Genomic DNA, 18,434 nt, shown 5'->3' on the forward strand with positions numbered 1-18,434 from the left:
TGCACGTTTGCTTTTGGGGCCTCATGCTCTGCATCTCCTTGTCCCAATTATTGTGCTTGAAATTTTTGGCTATAAAGATTCATTTGGAGTTTGACTATACGATGCGAATTAAAGCGAAATCAAGACATTGTATAATTGAAATTTTATGTGGTAAGGATTTATTCAATTTAAATATTAGCAATGTGATATTTTTTCAATCAATCAGATGAAAAGCATTCACACGATGCGACATCCATCGGAAAGCATTCGCATGAAGTGACATCCGTAGCACTGACAATACTTGACTGCTTACACCAAATGAATCAGTTAAGTTCAGAGACATGCTTATCCAAGAAAGCCTGAGCCAGATTACTGAAGCCCACATTAACTGCACCAGCTGAAGCAAACCTCTTGATGGCGTCTACTATCTCTGGTCTCAGAATTTCATCCCTTGTAGTTGCATTACACAGATAGTAAAGTGACCCAAGAGCATAACTCACCTGCATATTGGATCTATGAATTCAATTTCTTATTCTTCTTACATTGCTTCACAGCAAATGCAATAGCCGAAACTAGGAAAAGGCAGATGTCACATTATTGCTTTTACCGTGTTCCTAACAGGACTGGATAAGCATTGAACGATAAGAGGAATCCCATCACATTGAATGACGACTTCAGCATTTGCTGGATCTGCATATTGAAAAATTTACAGTAAAATGATGAGCATAGTGGATTTGAGTGATCCACAAGCAAAAGTATTAGAGGAGAGATGCTACGGCTCTTCTTTCTTCTAAATACATAGCCACATCCTACCTGCACAAGCATTGCAGATTCCTCCAATGGCAAACTCCACGAGCCTCTCGTTGGGCTCTGTTAGGCAGTCCAGAAAGAGTTCTAAAACATTTAGCTGCTGAGAAATGTATTATTATTCATGCGACCGGAAACAAGAAATCTTTTAATCAACTCAAATGTGATGTAAGAGAATGGACCTGGCGTAAGAACGCATAATTGTAAGGATCATAGGCGAAGTTTCCCAAATTAGCAACAATTTTCTCTTTTATTTCTGCATTATCATGAACTCATGGTGAACCAAGAAAGTTTAGAAATAAATCAAAATAAAGCTTCTAACCATGATCAAGAAGCACAATAATTTCAGGTCCATGTTATTAACTCCATGGTTTGTGAACAGGGAAGGACCTCCTCAATATTCATTATCTAGTCTACCTACATTTTGAGGTGGACACAAATATGCAGATGGCACAATATCAGTTGCTTTTACAGAAATTCAAACACAATTCAAGTTACTCCTCATCAGTTAAACAAATAAGGGGAAAGATAGTCCAAACTCCCGTCCAAGAACAGGAAGGGATGATTTAGTAATACATTTAGGTTTTTTTCCCCTCCTAAATGAGTTTCTATTTCATCAATAGTTCATAAATGTTCGATGTATCAGAGCAAAAAGCATAGGCTTCCAAGGGTTCTACAAAATATGGTAACTGGAAATGCTCTTTCGAGGTGCAACTTCAGCTTAAAATTTGAAACATTTAGGTGCTGAAAGAAAGTAAAGGAGACTATCTTTCAGAAAACCTGTCTTATCCTGTGCAATAAATTACTCTAATCACCACCCTATCAATTCAAACAATGAAACCATCATTGTGATGTAAATTTTAAAAAGTTGAGCTTGGCAACACGATAGCCAAAACTACTGGGTCCACTGTTGCAAGACACTTAATATGTTATCCTAAGCATGATTTAAAGTCTGTCACCCTCATCTAACTCATCTAACCGGTGTATCTCAAGTTAAATTGAAACTGAAAACAAGTAGTACTAGTTAAGTGTGGCACCCCATACCTTCACTGGTTGCATTCTGAAATTGTGTAACTAGTTCCTGATGGAAAAGGAAAATATAATCATTTCCAACTAATAAAGATGCATTGAGCACACTAATTAAGTTGGAGCAATATAGTTTTTTAATCTGCAGAGTAATTAAGCAGTAGCACCTGGAGGTATTCCAGTCTCGGACTACCATATTTCCCAGTGCGCTCTTTTTGTCTCTGGTCATTTGTAAACATGTGAACTGTAAGAAAGAAAGTAAAATACTGAAACTATTCACGAACAAAAATAAAGAAAATAAAAAAGAAAGATGCAGTTTTATGCATTAGCAGTTTAGTAAGAAAGTAAACAACCAGTTCCAATGGCAATCACCAAAAGAGAACCCAAAAATTGGGGGAAAAAAACAGAAAGAAGAAAATGGCAGAAACATGTACACCATAACAACAATAATACTGAAGAAATTAGCAACAATAATCCCCTTCCCGACCCCAAAAATAAAATAGGACAAGAATAGACGAAGCTAATAGGAAAACAACTGCCAATATGCAAAAACTAAAAAAAATGGATAAAGAAACAAAGTAACAAGACAACAAACCCACATAAAGAAGTTAGCAAGGAAGCAAGTACTGCTTAAGGGGATATCCATTAGGTAGCTTAATTTTCTCACTGTTCTCTTTTTTCTCCTTTCAAAATCGACATAGTTATGCTGTGCAACTGCAACCTGATGCACCAATTTAGTGTTCAAAGGCAAAATATGGTAAAGGCAAAGAGAATTGTTATTTCCACAGGCACTTTATTACACATATTCCCCTCTCAATCGCAAAATCTGACAAGAAGTTTTCTAAGTAAAATTTGGCCAAGCAAGAATGAGGTGACAAAATACCACCCTCTTGCATCCCATTTTTATTGTTTAATTGATATGTAATCTAATACATTATGAAAATACTAAGACATATCCATTGGATAATAAGCAATCAAAACCCATCCGTGTAAGTTCACTTACATATTATTATATCTTATTACACCTTCACACAACAAAAACAAATTGTGTCATACATTAACACAACTTTGCAGCTTTTCTGCAAACTCAAATGTGCAACTTATTTATCTGATATTCTGGCAGCCTGACTGCCTAAGCAAATAGTAAACTATTCGCAAGGTGAAACAAAACGTAATTTCTTTTTCCCAGACAAGTAATGGAAGAAGTTCATTTAACTAAATTCATCCCATTTATTTATTTGAAAAGGGTATCAGGATCTAGAAGTGAAGGTTCTGATCAGCAAAACACCTTAAAATATACACTTAGGAAATCCAAATACACCAGTCCTGCACATCCCTAGTAGTTGATCACCTTCTTAACCAACCCTACACACTTAACAAATCCAAATACATAATATTATATCTACGGTTCTACATATCAATTTCATTGAAGTTGCGTGATTGCAAGAATTTTAGGCATTACTATCATGTAGAAAAAGAGAATGATCTGCTTTCGTGAAAGATTTATGAGCCTAATAAAAAGACTCACTTTTGTATTAGAGCAAAACAGTTTGAAATTTCAGGATAAAAAAACTCAAAGAAATTCAGCTGAAGAGAGAATAAACAAAGAAAAATTCAGCTCAATGCATCCCACAGTAAAATATAGCAAGTAAACAACAAACATTTAACTAATATACAGCAGAAAGAATTCCAGAAATCCTAAGGTATAATGTGATGGGATTTTTCTTGAGATAAGTAAGAAATATCCAAAAACATAATAAAAGGGATTCGCGGGAGGCGGCAGATAAGAGGTTGGGATTGGCTGGTGGGCGCGGCGGAGTCAGATTTTGATTCTTATAAAATCAACATATACACACACACTTACTTCTTTCTTGAGGCAGGCGAGGCGGATACGGCGGAGGCGGAGGAGGTGGCGGCCAGTTTGGAGAGGGAATGAGATTGACGGAGAGTTGAGAGTTGAGACTTGAGAGAGGACTCTGCCGTTTGGGAAGAGAATTGGGGAAGAGAGTTGTTATGTCTTTTTAACTAATATCTTCATTGATATAATTATTTTTTATGATCAATTATATTATAAATTTTAATAAATGTATGTTAAAGTACAATGATCTTATTTATAATTTAACATAATTATAAATATATTTTTATTATTTAAAAATTTATCAGTAATTCTGATTTTAACGATCGTCCAACAACTAGCTCAATCTGTTAATTTTCGTTACATTTTCATACATTTTTTGTGCTGTGTAGATTAAAATGCTCTTATAAATCATATAATTTTACTTATTTTTTAAAAAAATTATGATTTTTTTATTGGACTAAATGTTTTTTTTTTTAACAATGTTTCATATTTTCGACCCAACTCGTCCGATTTGTTTACAAATTTTTATTTTTTTGAAGAAAAGTACAATAAGTGTAAAATTAAGAATTTCAGGCATTTTTTCAAAGATTACATAATTTCACAAATATCATATGATATTTGTAATTTAATAAATTTCAATTTCAAATAATAAATAGCAACTCGATGAAAATTTCCATTTGAAAGTTAGTCGAGGTACAATATTGAACACACTCAAACGATCATCTGAGTATTCGACAAACTCAGTAAAAGGAAGGGATACCAAGCCACACAAACCTACAAAATACAACTAGATTTAGATTTTAAGAAACATCAAATAATAATAGAATCATATTTTTCATAAAATTATTAATTTATAATATTGAAGGGCTCATAAATTTATATAAGGATCTTCAGAAAAATTATTTTTTATTAGTTTATCGAAATTATTAAATTTTGATCTGGGCCCAAGTCGGGACCGAGAAAAAATATCAATTTATCGAGCATTAATTTATGATGTTCTACTGTATTTGATTTTTTTTATTAAACTATACACACACTCGAAATTCAAATATGATATTTTTTACAGTAAAATCTTGTGCCCGAATCATTGAATTGTCTTCTTGGAATTTCTTTATGTTTGATTTGAGAATTCTTGGTTCAGTGTATGTGACAATTAAGAAGGGGGTCTAATTCTAAGTTCATGAATTAAGAATTAGATGTTAGGATTTGGTACATAGTAATTAAGTGTGTGACAATTGGAGTTTGGAATGGGGTTTCCAGAATTTATCAATCAAAATATAGGAATTAGGATTTGGTGCTTAGTAATTATGCTATTCAAAGTTTGGACAAATGTTTTTATATCCAATTGGAAGATATGATGATACATATATATATTTGAAAAAATACAAGCAACCCTCTTATAATATCATAAATGAGCAAATTATCCCTTTATACAAAAACAAATAGCGATTTACCTCTCTATAATTTTTAAAATACAAAAATTTACCTCCCTATGTTTTCCAAAATGAAGCAATTTATATCCCTATATAAGGAGATAAATTGCTTCATTCTAAAAAGTACAGGGAATAAATTGCTATATTTTTTTCATAGGGGAGTAATGTGCTCATTTTCAATATCACAGAGGAGTAAATTGCTATTCACCCTATATATATATAAGTAACATAAAAAAGAAAAAGTACCACTTTTTTTCGTCTATATTATTATACAGAGAAGGGGACTTATAGATACCAAAGGGTGGTTTTTCATACCACTTACGTCAAAAATTATGTTTTACTAAAATACCCTTCAACTTAATTTAATTTTACCCACTTTCTTTAGCCACAACCTCTTTAGAATTATTATAATACCACTACACCAAATTGTTACAAAAAATACCCATTTAATTTCCGAGTCATGTTAAATTAACCGCTCAGTCAAGTTCTTTTTGAAAATTAATTTCATGCAATTACGTGGACTCAAGAATTAAATGTAATCCCATTTTATTTAAACTTATTGTTAATCGAAATAACATAATAGTATTTATTTTTGCATGTATATATAATCATTATTTTCAATATAACATCTATCATAAAATTGTCAATTTTTAATTTAATTTGAGTAAAACATGTATTAGTAATTAATGGATTAAAAAAAGTTACTAAATAGCTTTTGCATGTGAGTACGTAAGGCAATGACAAATTTTAATATAAAAAAATGATTATGAACTTTGGTAAAACAAAAATATTATTAAATATTATGCATGCAAGTAGTGTGTGCCGCTGTATCTATTATTATAATTTATAGCCTATTATAAAGGAAAAAGGGTTTATAGACTCAGCGTGGTAGTTTTGATATCATTACACTAAATTATTTTAATATCTAAAATATCTTTCGACTTACCAACTCCTGTGAAATTAACAATTCAATAAAGTTTCTTTAGGAAATTAATTCTGCAATTATATCTACTCAAAAATTAAATTAAATTTATTCCCATTTTATTTAGGTTTCTTGTTAATTGAAATTGAAATAACATATTGGTATTTATTTTGCATGTATATATAGTCATCATTATCAATATAACATATATTTGCAAATTAAGTGTCAATTTTTAATTTAATTCGAGTAAGTTATGTAATGATAATTAACGCATTAAAAAAAATATCAGACCGTTCTGTAAAGGAATGTCAAATTTTGATATAAAGGAACAAAATATGAGTTTTTAATAAATTAAAAATATTACTAAAATTTATACGCGCAGATACTACGTGCCGCCGCATCTAGTCTTTATAAATTATAACAACTCAATTCTAATGTCAATATTTCTCTTGTGAAAATAGTACTTTTCGTCTCATATATTTGGGTCATTATATTTTTTGTCTAATTAGTTGCGGGATTCATACGAAATACCTGCAAGAAGTCAAGTCTTGGTAACCGTATGGGCGATCGGGATAGACCCCAAGTATTGGGAGGATGCAGAGGATTTTAAACCAGAGAGATTTCTTGAAAGCCAGGTTGATTTCCAGGGGAACTGCTTAGAATTCAAATTCCAACAAGTTCGTATATACCTAACCAATCAAAATAACACAAACACCAAATAATATCATAAATTATAATATATAAAAATACATTAATCAATTTTGACTACTACTATAGTTGTAAGATGATTATTGACGGTTTCAACAATCGATCAACGGGCAAATTGAAAATAACTAGATGAGAAGTATATCGTGTTTATTATATGATTGACTATTAGGAAGAAGTAATCTAAAAGCAATTAGTACAGTTATTACGCAGATTGGATCTTTTGCTACAAATCATATTTAATCTCTTACTTCATCAACATACACACGACCTGTGTATAAAGATGACATTATTTATTTTATTTAAAGCAAAATTTCATACATGTGGTATGTGTATGCTGAACGGAGTAGGAGATGACGTAATATTATTTTTATTTATACATATCACGTGTGTAAGTTGTAGGACATAGAAGATGGAATAGAATCTGCATCAGAAAATCCAATGCGATAGATAAACTGAGCTTGGTTGGTTTCTGCTCAACTAGAAAAAGGCCTCCTAACAATAGGAATGACGTAAAGATTAGCTTTCCTTCTGGCAGACACCCCGGAGAACTCAGTCATGTCCATTTCTTCTGGTTTCATTCCATTAGGAAGAATCCAATCAAAATGGTAGAGGAGCATTGCCAGTGCTAACTCAACATTTGCAATAGCAAATGAGATTCCAGGGCAAATCCTCCTTCCAGCACCAAAAGGGATGAATTCTAAGCAGTTCCCCTGGAAATCAACCTGTTTTTCAAGAAATCTCTCTGGTTTAAATTCCTCTGCATCCTCCCAATACTCGGAGTCTGTCCCGATAGCCCATACGTTTACCAAGACTCGACTTCTTGCAGGTATTTCGTATCCGTTAATCTCATACCGCTCTTTGTTTTGTCTTGGAAGCAGCAGAGCTCCTGGTGGATGCAGCCTGAGAGTCTCTTTGATCACTAATTTTAGGTACTTGAGTTCATCAAAGTATGCCTCATTGACACGGCCTTTGCCATCGAAAACCTGTCTCACCTCGTCCTGCGCCTTGATCAAGACACTGGGATTTCTGACCATTTCGGCCATTGCCCAATCGATAGTTGTGGTTGGTGCCTCAATCCCACCACCGAACATGTCCTGTTTTACTGAAAACGTTGAGTTTTCATAAGGAAAGATGTCAAATTATTTAGAGTTTGAACGAGAAAATACTGACCGCCAGGACGGCTTTTATGTTTTCTATAGTTAGTGGCAGTTCAAGCGATCCACTATCCCGGACTCTCAAGAGGACATCTGCTAGATCTTCATGGTTTCCCCTGTCTGCAGCATCCACTCGTCTGTGCTCCTCGATGATGTTTCCGATTATCCTGTCTGTTTGTTGATGCACTCTTTCGAGCTTCCTCTTCAACCCGGTTATCCAACTCAATAATTTGAGAGAAGGATAGACATCAGCAATATGAAAGGTTGACATGAACTCCATACCTTCTTTGACAATCGCTATGAATTTTACGTGCTCTTCGGTCTTCTTCCCAAAGGTTGCTCTGGCCATGATCTCATAATTTGCCATGCAAAGTTTTTGCGTCAAATTGATCGGTGATCCTTCCTGCAAAACTATCCATCTGCAGAGGTCCGACATTTCTTCCTCCCTAATGGGCCGGAACGACTCCACACGCTTGGCGCTCAAGAGCTCCAGCGTGCAGATTTTTCGCATTTGTCTCCAGTACTCACTGTATGGAGCAAACACAATGTCTTTGTTTCCGTAGCAACAAATTTCTGACATAAGCACCGTCGACCTGGAGGCAAAGTCGATGTCGTGTGTTTTCAAGAACTGTCGTGCAGTTTCGGATGAGGATGCAACAATAATGTTAACTTCACCTAGCTGCAGGTGCATCAGGGGCCCATATTTCTTGGCCAAGTCTCTTAGAGTACGGTGGGGTGGGTTCGAGCCAGCAAAAAGGTGCAAGCTCCCGATGAAAGGCAACTTCCGTGGCCCCGGAGGGAGATTCAACTTCGGCTTATTAATTTTAGAGAAATTTGTAAGTTTTCGAACAACGAGTACAAGTACAAAAACCGAAATAAGAACTATGAAAGAGAAGACCCCAAACTCCATGAAGATAGTAAAGAAGGAGCTCACTCAATGGTAAGAAAAAAGAACTACTCTTGCAGATGATTAGGTTGGATTTAGTTGCATTTCATTGTTTTATAGGTGGGAGAAGTTTCATTTTACTTTGTCTCATAGCTTAGGTTAGGTAAAAAATGCAATTTAGCCCACTTTTATATTATAAATATGCAATTATCCCCCTATGAAAAATAAATTAGCAATTTATCTCTCTGTATTTTTTAAAATATTGCAATTTATCCCCTGTATTTTTTAAAATAAAGCTATATACCTTCCTAGACAAGGGGTAAATTGCTTCATTTTAAAAAATATAAAGGGATAATTTACTATATTTTTATAGAGAGGTAATTTGCTTATTTGAAATATCACAAGGAATTAAATTGCATTAAATCTGTTTAGGTTATGCTCAGTTTGGAGCGCATTAATTATGGATTATTCATTTCTAGTCCTCGACTTTTTGAATTTTCCCACGTTATGTCTTTTACTGTTCCTATATTAGAAAGTTGACTGCAAATTCGCACACACGCAGTTTGGGGTGGGGAAAGTATTAATTGTTTTTAGCTTTTTATGACTTAATTGGTTACGTTCAGATGAATGAGTTAAGCTCAGGTTTTTCATTTTAGTGTTTTGTCATTTATTTTTTTGGTTATATTACAGTGTTAATTCTAATAATTAATAATTAAAAATCATCAAATATTTATAGATAATTAATACCAAAATAGACTAACATTTATATATTAATGGGATTCGAACGTATAATTTTATAGTCACGAAAACTCGATTTTGTCTATTAAACTGAGACTTAATTGTTAGCAAATCTCTTATGTTTTCAAGATACATAAATGGTTTAAAAATTGTTGAAAAGGGTTTTAATTTGTAGGTTCATCAACTAAAATTTAGGTGTTAGGATTTGGTATATAGTAATTAATACTATGGACAACTAAGAATGGGCTAATCTTTTAAGTTCATAATCAATTTACGTACTGCAATTTGGTACATAGTAATTATTATAATGGATTTAAAAATGAATTAAATTTGAGAAATTATAAATATTTTTTTAAATAAAAAATAATTATGTAGTTTTTAGACGGTAAGATAGAAATTACTATTTTATTTAGACAAAATAATCCCTATAGATTAAGTTATGTGCCAGTCATATGTCAATTATATTTATTTTTTATATAATTAATTCTTATTTATTATTGAAACGAGTAGTTAAGTGTCTTTTCATAATTGAAATAAACACTTAAAAGATCTTACTTTTATATATTTAACAATAATAATTATAAATTATACTTATTAGTATTATTTTATTTCTATAATAAAAAATAAAAGTGCGTGAAAGTACAATTCAAAAATAATTTATTTAATATTAATATTAAAATAAAATTAATTAGTTAGAAATTACAATTATATTAAAATTTTCAAAAGTACTTCTAATTTAATAAGATTGATAATTTTAACTTAAAATTTCAAGAAAGATTTTAAATTTTATTGTATCCTTTCAACTTTTCTTCTCACAAGTTAGTCGTTTAGAATTATTAATTGCTATTTTATTAATTGAATATATTTCATATTGTCTAAATAGTTAAGAGATATTAACACTATTAAGTGTCATTTTTCTTTTTAAAAAGTTTTATTCTTTTATAATGAAATTTGATTTATTACTAAAAAGATTACTTAAGTCAGGCTATGAGTGTTTTTTCACAGTGACAACAAAAACTTAAAATTTATTCTTTTGTATATAATATAGATGATAACAACTTGACTCCAATACTATTATTTTTCTTTTTTTTTTTACGGTACATTTGGATAATTATTTCTTTTTTATTTAAGAGAAGGTTGGTTGATTTTTTTTTTTTTGGAAAAAATGTATTTTTAGTGCCATAAATTGAGCTTATTTATAATTTAATTTCATTTATTATAATTTTCTCATATTGCATCGCATAAGTTAGAAATTTTTCTTATTTTCAGTTCGCACTTGATTTTTTCGTCCAATAATTAAGGAAAAGGTCATGGGGCCTTTAGTCTAATATGTGTTTGAATTAACAGCCTGCGACTTTCATTAATTGGACGAAAAAGGCATGTGAGGACTAAAACTGAGAAAATTTCTAATTTATGGGATGAAAAGTGAGAAAATCATAATAATTGGGATTAAGTTGAAGAAGACCCTAACATATGAGATAAAAAAATGTGATTTTTTGGCAAAATTACATTTTTGGTCCTGTAACTTTAGGTCGTTAGCACTTTTGGTCTTATAAGTTATTCTATTTACACATTTACTCTTTTTTTTTTTTTATGAATTTAGTCTTGAACATCTCACATTTGATCATTTTTTGACAAATTTAGTCCTAAATTAGCAATTTTAGTCTTAACGACTCATAGTTATGGGATAAAAAATGAGACCTATTATAATGTGAAGGGGTCCTACAACTCATAGTTACGGGACAAAAAATAAAATTTATTTTAAGGAGAACGGACCAAAATTGTGAACACAGGACTAAATTTGCTAATAAAGGACCAAATGGGAGATGTTTAGAATTAAATTCGTAAAAAAAAAAGTATAAATAAAGTAAGTTACAAAATAAAAAATGCTAATGACTAGAGTTACATGTCCAAAAATTTAATTTTATCAATTTTTTTAAAATGGTTTGTTGTTTCTTTTATGAAAGGGCAATATAATTTATTCAAGTTAGAGAATTGTTGGGTATTTATCCCTTCAGTAGAAGCCCAAAAAATAGGCCCTAATCAACTATTACATATTTGTAAGTTTTTCAAACCCTTAATAATACAAACCACTTCTATAAATGAATTTACAAGTGATTATTAATATAAAGTAGTAAAACGGCTCAGGGAGCCGAGATCCGGAGAGGCAAGAGACGGCCACAAAGGCCAGTAAACAATCTCACGTTTGCTCAAATATTTTCACCAAGAAATTGCTAGGATCGTTCACAAAGAACCAACCACTTAGGAATATCACAAATATCTCAAAACTCTCGGTTTTTGCTTTTTTTTTTTTTCTTGTATAATTTTCTTGGATCAAAGAAAAATTTATACCGTAAAAATATGAGTTAGAGAGGACGATTTGGGCTGTGGATTGCATTTCCAAAATCATTGAAAAATGAAGAATAAGAAAACAAAGAGAAACAAAAGAAAGGGAGAAATGCGCCACTGCCAAGAATGTGGGGAGAGAGAGAGAGAGAGAGAGAGAGAGAGAGAGAGAGAGAGAGTTGCAGAAATAAGAGGTGATAGGTTTTAGGGATTTGTAATGGGATTGGGTCGGGTCGGGTTAGGTTGCTGGGTTGGGTTTTTTTTGGGCAGGGTAGGATAGTGGGTTAGTTTTTGTTAGTGGGCCTAGTAGGTTTGGTAAATTAAAGGAGTCATCCAAGTAAGATAGGATGATGGGCCTTGAGCCTACCTTATATTTGGTCATGGGCCACATTTAATTTTTAACAAGAATCAACAAACAAGAGATTAACAATGCGAGGAGGGGCAACATGCAAATAAATCCTCCTAGAAACTAATGCTAAAGCGAGCCAAAGCATGAGCCACATTTCTTCGGACAAACGAAAAATTACAAGAATTAAAACTAAGAGTAATGCTACAAATTTCTGCAATAATGGATCCCGTAGAGGATCCGCCGCATATTGCAGCTGATAGTTTCTGAATCACATTCAAGTAATCATCTCCAGAATAATATTCTGCCATTCCCGCCGTGCAGCATATTGAATAACATCTCCTACTATCAATGTTTCTAATCCAGGTCGCTAAAACGGGTCGGGTCATGACCCCCTGATAGTTGTAGGTCGGATTGCATGCGATCCCAAAACTCCCAGTAATATGAATCCTGAGAACAAACCAACACATCAGACTTGTTGGGAAGCTTAAGTTAGAGTAAGTGGGTCGAATATGATTTGGAAGGTTTAATTATAATCGAAATAGCATTAAATGCACATGCCATAAATGTTCATGATTGACGATGTTTATAATTTACCATATCATATTGGATTGCTCCACGTGGCAACATTTGGAAGAATGCCTGCCAGAAGATCCAATCGCTGGTAATTTGGGCGGGTCGGTTCAGCGACCCGACCCGCTAATTAGTACGAGGATCTTGTCCCCTTTCTGTTATTTGTCTGCAATTGAAGAGCATTTATGTCATTCTGTTCAAAGGAAGGGTTATTACCCCTATTAGTTTCCAAAGTTTTCTACATTTCCCTCACAAAATAGCCTGCATAAGTGCCATGCAAGTAGATTCCGACCCAGACCAGTCTCGCGCTACCTTTCCAGTGCCCACTTTCAAATTACCACTAAACATCATGGTACAAAGTATCGGTCAATATTCGATGATATCCGCCAGTATGTAATCGGATCGGTCGATGTCAATCTGATAAATAAACCCGATACTCTATTCTTATGTTTGGATTTGTGTTTTGAGTGTTTTGTTTTGTGTTTTGGAGATGGAGAGAGAAAAATAGAGATAAGTAAGTGTGTGTTGAATATAGATGGTATGTTTGAATTTGTGTTTTGAGATAATTTAATATATTTTAAAATAAATGGTGTAGGTTTGATATTGGATTTTGGGAGATAAAAATCACTGTTCATTGTCAAATCATATCGCTTTTATATATATTTTTATATATAAATATGTATATATATAAATATTGTATGTTTAATGTTGTATTTTTTGGAGATAAAAATAACCGTTTATTGTCAAATTATGTCTCTTTTATATTATTAAATGTATATATATATTATATAAAAAGTTAAAAAATAAAAAAACACACAAATAATGTGTAAAAACATAAAAATAAATATTTGGTGTGTTTTATCTTGTCTCAAAAAATGCAAAAACATGAATCCAAATATTGCCTATATTTTTACAGATGATTTTGTATCACTGATAATATCCAATTTTAGCCGATATTATTACCAATATAATAATATTATTGCTCGTATATGATAATATCCGATATTCTCGATGATGTCACAAAAAAGAAAAAGAATATTTGGTAAAATTTAAACACAATTAATCAATTCCCAATGGATGAACATGATCAAATTATCAATGATGCCCATGTTGAATTCAAGTATTAATTAAGGCCATATTGAATTTAAGTATCATTACAATAATAATTTAAGAGAATTGAAGAGTAAGTCCAAGTCCACACACCATTGATGATGATGAATATTCTTCAACAAAAGATGCACACCTTTTTGTTTGGTTCTTGCAGAGTGTTTCCAGCACATTTTTGTTCGATTCTTACAATAAGAATCTTGTGGCTTTATTGAGCAAGAAAGTGAACACGACACTACCAAAAAAAAAAAAAAAACAGTGCTATAGCAATGGATTTTTGCCACGGAATTTGCATAAAATCAATTGCAAAACTATGTTGCCACGGAAAATTTTTCGTCCCATATGTACTAATGCTATAGTTGCAATGGTTTTTTTTTGTCCGTTGCAAATTTTGCAACGGATGATTATCCATGGCAAAAATCTATTGCAAATCGTGTTGTTAAACTTCGACTTTTTAGTGAATTTTGCAATGGCTTTTGCAACGAAATTTGCATTGGACCTTACTAAGTTTTTGCAACGACTTTGAGATAATATTTCCGTTGTCAAAATTTGCGGCAATTTTCAATTTTCTTGCAACGAGATTTTGCAACAAAATTCTGTTGCAAAATTGCAATACATTATTTGCCACGACTGTCGTTGCAAATTATGCAAATTATGCAACGACATTTGCAAAGAACTTCAATCCGTTGCAAATTTTACAACAGATTTTGCAATGATTATTTTTGTTAAAATTCATTGCAAAAGTTTGTTATAATGATTTATAATCTTTTTTTCTTTCAAAATTTTATACATAATTGTTTTAAATTTAAATTATATTTAATTTACAATTAACAAGTTATAAAATTCAAATATAAAAAGATATTCAATCAAAATAAAAGTTAAAAAGATAATTTAATACATGTCAATACATGTTCGCAACACAAAAATTTAAAGCTTCATGTCCACTAAATAAAATATGTCTAATAAATGTTAAAAATTTGTCCAATATTCAATATGGGGGGTCATCATCATTTTCACAATCCTCTAAAGGTGGTTGACCGGATGGTGGATCATTCTGGAGCCATCTTCTGATTCATTTACATCTTCCAATGTTATACCAAATTTACTTGCAAATTGCATCTTTAGCATTTGCATCTCTTTCTGCACGTGCTTGATTTCCCGATATATTGTATTATTTTCAAAAAGCAATTTTTGCACTAACTCTGATTCACCTTGTTCCAGCATTGAATTGAGATTGTTAGTGGTAGTCGACGTACGAGAAGTGGATAACCTCACTTCTGAGCCCATACCCCAAATTCTCCCTTTTTTTACTCCTCCAATTGCCTCCAACCATAATTTTTGATCATTAATCGAAGTGCTCGATGATGACTCCGGAAAATATTGAGAAGTAATGTTATGATCATCGTTCAACTTTTGAAAATTTTCCTATACAGCTATAGACAAATATAATTAGCAAATAGCTTCATAAAATTTAAACTATTTACTTTTTTCATTGAAAATAATATAAACTTACTACTGTATCCTCAGCTCTCAGGCCAGCCCAACTGCCTTCTTTTGTTTTCCAGTACTTCTCCAATTGCTCAATAAGTGAAGGTGGCAGACCAGGCAAACCCTCCTACCTCGATAGATGCTAGATGCAGATGCAATAATCTTTTGGGGATATGTCTTATTAATATGTGAGATGGTCTGAAATTTTGCACCAGCCCACGCACTTTGCAACCCCGCCCAAACATCACCGGACATCCAATCGGCTTTTTTATTTCTTTTCCTACATCGCCCCCATCACCTCCCTAATCCATTTCCCAACCTTAAAATTAAAATTACTGCGAATTTGAGATGCATCAGTTGGATTCCATGTGTAGTACGCCTACAATATATGATATATCAAAATGATAACATAACCAAAATTTTAATTAATAAAAATATAAACTAAAAATTAAAAATTAAAATCTTAAACTAAATTTTCAAAACCAAAAGTCTTTAATCTCTTGTGGAATATCTTTAAAGCAAGGCCATGTCCCTAAATAGTAGCTTATAATAATGTGATTAATGACGGTCATTACTTTCAAATTCCTACAAAGTAACAAATAATTAATTATTAATAACAAATATAATACAATAATAACAAAAAGTTTATAAACAATTCAAAATCTAAATTATCTTACAAGATAAACTTCTGCATAATGAAATTTTATGGAATAGTTATTGAAAGGGACATTAAGATAGTGGTGGTGTTGCTGCTGCTGATGAGGATACTGCCGGTGATGCTGATGGTGATGCTGATGGAGCTATATATGTATTTTCCATCCCAATATGAGAAGGGGGTAGAATAGGGGATGAGGAGAGTGTCTCTCAAGCTATAGGAAAAGGCGGAATAGGTGGTGGAGTAGATAATAGTGCAACCCTATGACCCCTACCTCCCTGAGATCCTCCACGTACCATATCTACATGAACATAGTAAATAAAACAAAATAACTTAGTTATATTAGTTGTAACATTTAAGTTGATAGTTAGCTTACTTAAATCGGTTTAATTGAAATTTTAAAATTCATAGTTTGCTTAGTTAGATTAGCTTAGTTTGATTAGTTTAATTGAAACTTTTAAATTGATGGTTAACTTGGTGAAATTAGTTTAGTTGAAACTTTAAAATTCATAGTTAGCACTTCGTCGAGCATAATGATGTTAAACAATTGCGGTTGTTGGGAAGCAACCCAGCTCTTTCATTTGCTTTCTTTTCAATTTTCTTAAGATTTAGCTCTTTGGATTCTGCAGGTTTGAACTTCACATAGGGCATTATCACGCCTTGTCTTGAGCCAAAATCATCCTTAAACCTCTCATCACAACATATTAACTGACCGATAAGGCGTGATCACGTCCCTTCTCACTTTAAGTTCTGTTTACAGTTACTTTGCAAAATGGACTTGAACATTATCTTGCACTACAAACTTGAGGGGAGGTTTACGCATGATCACGCTTTAAGGATTGTTTAATTCAGCCTGCAGCTTTCTCCAACACCACGTCTCTTGCCATCTAACCACGACCCGCCATCCACTACTGCAATTTTTGGCCCAATTCAGTGTATTGCTTATGTAATACATTTTGAGACCACATTCTTGTGAATTGGTGTATGAAAGTGATAAAGGCATTTTTAGGAATAGCCAATTGATCTTGAAAAGAGCATATCCATGATTCGCCCTTAGAAAACTCTTTTGAATCTTAGACTTTTTTCTTTTCTTAGTTAAACCATGTTATAAGTTGGATTGTTCTTTTCTTGGTTATTTTCATAAAAGATTTTGAACCCATTCAAAAGGTGGTTGGGTTGCTTGTAAGTTGCTAAAGAAACAAAACAAAATGAAATGACTCAAATCGCATACAAGAGACTCATTGCTGCCTCGAAGGAAAGGCAGAAAGCAGGAAATGAAAAAAAATGAAAGGAAGAGAAAAATGATGAAATAGAAAAAAAAAAGGTGGGGGGGGGGGACAGATTTAGAAAAAGAAAATAAAGTCGAAGAGTTAAATTGTACAAACACTTGAGTTAAGTGAAAGGAAAATAATGAATGGAACAAAGCAAGCAACTAGGCTCACATCATCCTTATGAATTCATAAGCCACAATTTGCCTCTTCTTGCCATAACTTGTCCTAAGCCCAGTTACAATCATGACTATCCTAATAGATCTCAAAGTTGAATGCTTGATTGTGAAATTAATCTTGTTTGAACAATGATTAATATAACGATTTGGTGATGCACTCCCTTGGGTCAGAAAATCTTTCTCTAAGGATTTCTTTCCTAATAATTTATCTCTGCTTTAGTTTCTAAATATATACATAATATAAATTAAAAATTTATTTATGCAATTTGACATTTTTTCTTTTCATGTAAGTTAAAGTTTACGTGGCGTATGGACAATAAAAAAAAAAAAAAAACTTAGTCATAAAAAAAGCTTCAAATAAAAATTCTAATTTTGTCCACCTCAATAAATTTTAATCATTTTAAAAATTTGGGTGGTCAGAGTCCGTAATTTTAGAAAATGAATTAATTTAAAATTACTATTTGCCACAATTATATTCAGAGTCCTTATTTTGCCACCCTTTTATATATTGAATAATAAATGCAATTAACCCATCGTATAATTAGTTTAAAAAAAATATTATCAATCCCTACAATAGTAAAATAATCAAATTATCTTCTTATGAAAAAAATAATAAATTACCTACCTATATATTTTCTAAATATAAAATAATTTACTTCTTTAGATAAAATAATAAGTTACTCTAAAAATTAATATTTTATTTTTTGTATAATAAAATAATTTATTTATTTATAATATTATACAAAATAAATTATATTAAACCCAATTAATTTAGGTTGGATCAAATATAAATAGAATTTTGTTTGACCTCTAAATTCTCTTTAATAATTTTAGTATTTGAAAAGAAAAGAATGAGGGCATCCCCCACGTAGCCACGTGGGACTCCACGTGCTCCATTTTCAACTGCTGAGCTCTTTACAAGCTGACACCTTTCTCTTCTCCTCTTTATATTTCTATTCAT

General features: G+C 32.0%; 2 protein-coding genes across 2 annotated transcripts; both read right to left on the reverse strand.

Moving 5' to 3' along the window:
* Positions 1-127: 127 nt before the first annotated feature.
* LOC105161142 (ARM repeat superfamily protein) lies at positions 128-3,832 on the reverse strand. The gene is made up of 7 exons (XM_011078738.3): positions 3,677-3,832; positions 1,980-2,056; positions 1,831-1,867; positions 969-1,042; positions 793-886; positions 587-669; positions 128-479 (listed from the first exon to the last, which is right to left on the reverse strand). Exons 2-7 carry the CDS (start codon positions 2,049-2,051, stop codon positions 303-305), a joined length of 537 nt encoding a protein of 178 aa, XP_011077040.1. The 5' UTR covers positions 2,052-2,056; positions 3,677-3,832; the 3' UTR covers positions 128-302.
* Positions 3,833-7,002: 3,170 nt separating this feature from the next.
* LOC105161143 (salviol synthase) lies at positions 7,003-8,875 on the reverse strand. The gene is made up of 2 exons (XM_011078741.3): positions 7,904-8,875; positions 7,003-7,827 (listed from the first exon to the last, which is right to left on the reverse strand). The coding sequence occupies exons 1-2, from the start codon at positions 8,795-8,797 to the stop codon at positions 7,207-7,209; spliced, it is 1,515 nt and encodes a 504-aa protein (XP_011077043.1). The 5' UTR covers positions 8,798-8,875; the 3' UTR covers positions 7,003-7,206.
* Positions 8,876-18,434: the final 9,559 nt, after the last annotated feature.

This window comes from Sesamum indicum, linkage group LG4 (assembly GCF_026168435.1).
Source record: "Sesamum indicum cultivar Baizhima isolate 11 linkage group LG4, ASM2616843v1, whole genome shotgun sequence".
NCBI lineage: Eukaryota > Viridiplantae > Streptophyta > Magnoliopsida > Lamiales > Pedaliaceae > Sesamum > Sesamum indicum.